This window comes from Aegilops tauschii, chromosome 1, assembly GCF_002575655.3.
Source record: "Aegilops tauschii subsp. strangulata cultivar AL8/78 chromosome 1, Aet v6.0, whole genome shotgun sequence".
NCBI lineage: Eukaryota > Viridiplantae > Streptophyta > Magnoliopsida > Poales > Poaceae > Aegilops > Aegilops tauschii.
Window position 1 is genome coordinate 258,181,732 of NC_053035.3, and position 6,014 is coordinate 258,187,745.

The 6,014-nt window shown below is 59.1% G+C and overlaps 1 protein-coding gene across 1 annotated transcript; it reads left to right on the top strand.

Annotated features, from left to right (window-relative positions):
- Positions 1–571: 571 nt before the first annotated feature.
- On the top strand, positions 572–2,951 carry LOC109746690 (uncharacterized). The gene is made up of 2 exons (XM_020305799.1): positions 572–1,168; positions 2,880–2,951. The coding sequence occupies exons 1-2, from the start codon at positions 572–574 to the stop codon at positions 2,949–2,951; spliced, it is 669 nt and encodes a 222-aa protein (XP_020161388.1).
- The last annotated feature ends 3,063 nt before the right edge of the window (positions 2,952–6,014 follow it).

Sequence of the window (6,014 nt, forward strand, 5' to 3'; positions counted from 1 at the left end):
GATGGGCCGCGCTGGGCCTCCACTTGAGCCATGCCGCAGGTGGCGGGCAGGCAAGTCTGGGGACCCCCGTTCCCAGAACGCCGACACATACCCCTTGGAAAGGGTACTCAGGAGCCCCAACTCAGCTGGAAGGGTCGCTGAATGGAACATCGAACTACAAGCATTTCAGCTGGAATTCAGTACGACCAGAGTCATCAAGGGAGCCGCACTTGCAGACTTCATGGCAGAATGGACGGAAGCACCGGGACTCGAGGCAGGCGAAGACTGATCACTTTCCCCGGGAAGTGAAGCACCGGACAGCTGGGTCATGTACTTCGACGGGGCGTTCTCCCGACACGGCGCGGGAGCTTGCGCGGTGCTCGTATCCCCTACCCAGGACAAACTCTACTACGTCCTACAACTCTGCTTCCAGCACGGAGAAAAGGTCTCCAACAACATAGCAGAGTACGAAGGCCTGATAGTAGGCTTGAAAGCCGCAATCGCCTTAGGGGTGAAGCGCCTCATCATCAAGGGCGATTCACAGCTCCTCGTCAACTTCTCCAACAAGTTATACGAGCCAAAGGACGAGCACATGGAAGCCTACCTCGCTGAGGTCCGCAAGATGGAGAAACAGTTCTGGGGGCTGGAGCTGCAGCATGTGCCTCGCGGCACCAATCAAGAGGCTGATGACATTACCAAGAGGGCGTCTAGGCGGCTGCCTCAGGAGCCTGGCGTCTTCGAGGAGCGGCTCTTCAAACCCTCGGTGGTGCCATCACTGTCGAGCACGGCGCAACCAAGGGAGGAGCTCCCTCAGCCGCCTACCTCAGGAGCTCCGGTCTGCGGCCCGGCCTCAGGAGCACACCTGCTCCTGGCGCTGGAGCCTCGGGAAGGGTGTTGGATCCCGGAGCTGAAGAACTACCTCATGCAAGGGACCCTGCCGGAGAACGAGGAGGAGGCGGAGCGTGTGGCGCGGCAGGCCACGGCTTATTGCATCAAGGATGGAGAGCTCTACAGGATGCGACCAAATGACGTGTCCCTATGCTGCATCCCCACAGAGCAAGGGAAAGAGTTGCTGGCGGACATACACGGCGGGGACTGCGGGCACCACTCGTCGTCGCGAACCCTCATCAGCAAGGCGTTCCGCAGCGGATTCTACTGGCCTACAGCACTCAACGATGCCGTTGAACTGGTAAAGGCTTGCGAGGCCTGCCAGTTTCACGCCAAGCAGATCCATCAGCCTGCGGGGGGTCTGCAGACTATACCCCTCTCGTGGCCATTCGCAGTTTGGGGGCTGGACATTCTGGGCCCGTTTCCTCGGGCGCCAGGGGGCTATCGCTACCTCTACGTCGCCGTGGACAAATTCACCAAGTGGGCCGAGGTGGAAGTCGTCCGCACAATCCCGGCAGGCTCCGCAGTCAAGTTCATCAAGGGCCTCGTGAGCCGATTTGGGGTGCCCAACCGCATCATCACCGACAACGGTTCGCAATTCACCAGTAATCTCTTCAAAACGTACTGTGCTAACCTTGGAACGCAGATATGCTACGCTTCGGTAGCACACCCCTGGAGCAACGGCCAGGCCGAGCGAGCCAACGCGGAGGTCCTGAGGGGCCTCAAAGCCAGGACCTTCAAGAAGAAGCTGGAGGCCTGTGGCAGGGGCTGGTACGACGAGCTCCAGTCCGTGCTGTGGTCAATCCGCACAACCACGACCAAGCCGACTGGCGAGACCCCGTTCTTCCTCGTCTACGAAGCAGAGGCTGTTCTCCCTCACGAGGTCAGGCGTCGCTCCTCTCGGGTCCTGGCGTTCGACGAAACGCAGTAGGACGCCATGCGGGGGATGGATCTCGTGCCGGGGGAGGAACGCCGTCGAGAAGCCGCGCTGCGAGCGGCAAGGTACCAACAGGCGCTGCGACGATACCATTGCTGCAACATTTGCCCCAGGACTCTTGAGGTAGGGGATCTCGTGCTCAGACGGGTCCTCTCCAAGGAAGGGCTCCACAAGCTCTCTCCCATGTGGGAGGGCCCATTCAAGGTTGTTCATGTCTCCAGGCCCAGCTCCGCGCGCTTGGAGACCCCGGAGGGGGCACCCATCCAGAACGCCTAGAACATTCAACATCTCCGGAGGTTCTACCCCTGAGAGAGGCCTAGCGCCTAGGAAAGGCCCGGTGCCTATGAAGAAGGCAAATGCCTGTGAAGATGTCGCATTTTGGAAAAGGCCCGGTGCCTGTGAAGAAGGCAAATGCCTGTGAAGATGTCGCGTTTTGGGAAAGGCCCGGTGCCTGTGAAGAAGGCAAATGCCTGTGAAGATGTCGCCTTTTGGGAAAGGCCCGGTGCCTGTGAAGAAGGCAAATGCCTGTGAAGCTGTCGCATTTTGGAAAAGGCCCGGTGCCTGTGAAGAAGGCCAATGCCTGTGAAGCTCGCCGCCCGTGACACTCTCACTTAATAATGAGTGGGGCTGTACACGCCCCGGAGTCTCCGGAGTGCCGCCCACGGGCCTCGGGGGCTCCCGCCCATGCCCAGTGGCAGCACTTAGCTCCGCGCTGGTGAGAAGATGTCGAAGACTAGAATAGGTGCCGGACGTGGCCTTTTCATTTGGTTTCTGCAGTTGGCTTGTTCGTTCTTGTTTGAAGTTTTACTGAAGCTATTGCCGTCCCAGGCTTGCGACTCTTTGTCTTTTTCACCCACTCGCCTCGTTTTCTCTCGCACAAGTCTCGCGAGGGAGGTTCGCGGGCGCCCTCGCGAGCGTTTTCTACCCCGATCGCCTGGAGCTCTCCTGTCCGAGTCCTCTGTGGGAGCACCCCTCCCAGTCCGTGCCTCACGGGCATCGCGACACGAACGCAGGACCTAGGCTGATCGCCCCCGCTACCGAGACCGAAAGTTACCCCTCTTGCTAATCCTTGCAGGGCATGAAGCGCAAAGCGAGGCCTCAGCCTCGGGAGGCGAGGACCGCGTCGAGCTCCACCAAGCCAAAATGATTCCCGCACATGGGCACACCGTGCGGATACATGGCGTAGAAATAGCGGAAGCAACGCGATAATTAACAAGCAACCGTTCTAACACGCCCCCACGGGGCCCTATACTACCTTCTTTTTGCGTAGGGGAAGAAGAAAAACAAAATGGGCACGACTTGTCCGGCACCAACCTACAGCGAAAGCTCGACCTGCTCCTGGGGCTCATGCGGATCCCTCCTCTCGCTTCACCGGGGCGCGACGGCGGGCTGACCCACTACCCTCACCCAGGCGGGCGCGACGGCGCGGGGGCTGGTCGCGGCCACTGCTGGAGGAGCTGCTGCCTGAGGGAGAGTCGCCGAAGCTTGGCGAACCTCGAGCACCGCCGCCCGTACGCCTGTCGTCGTCTTCATCCTGGCCGGTACCGGGGCTGGGCAGGCGGCCGCGATCATCATCTTCGAGGCAGCACCCAGCGCGGCGACCGTCTTCCCCAAACACCCTCACATAGAGGGTGGCGTCGCCGTCAAACTTGAAGTGCAGGGTGCACCGCCGGCTCAGGCCGCGCGCGCGGGCAAACGTTTGCCAGTCGCGAGTCAGGGCCCCATTCCTAGAGGCGGAGACCTCCAGCGAAGCCCAGGAGGCCCTGCTGCAGCAACCATCTGCCTGGAGCCAGAAGCCGCACTGGGCGCTGGCCGGCAGTTCACCTACGAAGAAACGGGGAAGCTGGAGCCAGGTGCTGGTCGGGTCCGCCGACCACATGACGAACTCCGGCAGCACCTCCGCCGAGCAAAAGCACGGCCTGGGGGGCCGCGCGGTCACGGCATGCCTCCCCTCGGCAGCCGGGCGCTCACCACCGCGCAGGGCACCGCCTCCATGGCCGCGGGAAGTCACTGGGGGGACCACGGGATGCTTGCGAGGACGGTCTCGGCCGCACTTGGTCAGGGGAGAGTCAGGCCCTACCTGACGAGCTTTTCCTTTCTTCGCGCCCGAGAACCTCTTCGGTGGAACCATGGGAGCGGCGAGTAGCCAAGAAGAAGAAAGGAGTAGCAGGAAGGAATGGACTGAAGGGGCTCACGCCATCCCATACTTATAGCCGGGGAAGGCCAACCGCCGAGCACCACGATCGCAGGTAATCATGACCCATATCTCTGCATGCAGGGACTTGTCAAGTCATGCAATCGCCGAGGCGTCGTGGGGAAGCGCAGACGCCCACGTCCAATCGGTCGCCACGCGGCGCCCAAGGCCGCAGGCTCTTGGGGCCCGCGGCGCTTCGCGCTCGCCCCTTCGCTTCTCTGCCAGGCCAAGCCCAGGCGCGCCTTGGGCCCGGGGGCTACTGTCGGCATTCTGGGAACAGGGGTCCCCAGACTTGCCTGCCTGCAGCCTGCGGCGTGGCTCAGGTGGGGGCCCAGCACGGCCCATCTTCATCAACATAAACCCAAGACCCTCGCAAGGGGCCAAGCCTCGCGGGGCGGACGACAGGAAGCTTCCTCAGAGGCAGCCTCATCAAGCAGGCTCGCGAGGAGGCGGAGAGATCAATGCAAGGGTACCTCGCGAGGAGCCCGTGACGCAAGCCATGACGATCGAGACCAGGCGGGCGCCAGCCTGCACAGTGTTCTTGTTTCCCTTTCGGTGCAAAGGGAGCAAGCACAGGCCAGGGCATCGGGCAAAGATTACCATTCCGGTGCAACGAGACCAAGACCAGAAGAACGGCAGGACGGAGGTCACCGTGGAGCCCAAGACGGCATCATCACCAGTGCTTTTGGCAGCCGAAGACCACCTTTGGTCAGGATAACTTGTACTAGATGTTCCCCTTCAAAATGGCCAATTGTTGGCGCCCTCCCCGCTCAATTATTTGGGGAGAGGCCCAGGGCCTCTATAAATAGGGCTAGCCACCACAGAGGAGAGACCTGATCTGAAAGTAATCTAGAGGAAGTAGCTAGAGAGAGGCGATCGAACTCACCCAAGTAGTTCATCGCACCAGATCAAGAACACCTCTCGCGAGGCCGTTCTTCCCTTGTACTGTTCCTCATCAGCCCCTGAGGCAATCCACCACACCACACACTGGAGTAGGGTATTACACCACAATGGTGGCCCGAACCAGTATAAATCTCGTGTCCCTCGTGTTGTTCATCGTTTCTAGCTTAGATCACGCAAGGAGATCGGTCGTAGATCGGTAGGGGAGAGATCTCCGCGCGCACCCCAGTGTTCGAACCTCAAGGGTCTGCCGGAACCCGAAATCCGACAGCGGGAGAGTGGACCTTTGTAGATAGATGGGGGAAGGTGATGAAGATGTTGGTGAAGATGACGGAGGTGTTGGTGTAGATCGCCGTCACACGATGATGGCCCCGGCGACGTTCCGGCGCCACCGGGAGAGAGGGAGAGAGGGCCCCCCTCCTTCTTCTTCTTCTTCCTTGACCTTCCCCCTAGATGGGAGAAGGATTTACCCCCCTGGTCCATGGCTTCCATGGCGGAGCCCCTCCGAGATTGGATCTGTCTCTCTGTCTCTCTCTGTTTTTGCGTTCCCTGATTTTGCCCTTTCACCGTTTCTGATATCCCCAGAGATCCGTAACTCCGATTGGGCTGAAATTTGGACACGATTTTTATCCGGATATTGGCTTTCTTGCGGAGAAAGAAAGGCACCAACCGCCTTACGTGGTGGCTACGAGGGCCCAGGGCGCGCCTGACCCCCTGGGGCGTGCCCCTCACGCTCGTGGGCCCCTCGGGCATCGTCTCGCGTTGATTTCACTTCCCAAAATTCACATATATTCCAAAAAAAATCTCCGTCAGTTTTTATCCCGTTTGGACTCCGTTTTATATGGATTTTCTGCGAAACAATAAAACATGCAACAAACAGGAACTGGCACTGGGCACTTGATCAATATGTTAGTCCCAAAAATAGTATAAAAAGTTGCCAAAAGTATGTAAAGTTGTAGAATATTGGCATGGAACAATAAAAAGTATAGATACGACGGAGACGTATCAGCATCCCCAAGCTTAATTCCTGCTCGTCCTCGAGTAGGTAAATGATAAAAAAATAATTTTTGATGTGGAATGCTACCTAGCATAATCTTGATCATGTAATCTAATCAT

Bases quoted from the DNA above. Each gene is read 5' to 3' on its own strand.
- LOC109746690 (XM_020305799.1), top strand. From the start codon at position 572: ATGGAAGCCTACCTCGCTGAGGTCCGCAAGATGGAGAAACAGTTCTGG. The intron at 1,169-2,879 runs GTAAAGGCTTGC...TAATCCTTGCAG, and splicing joins TCAACGATGCCGTTGAACTG to GGCATGAAGCGCAAAGCGAG.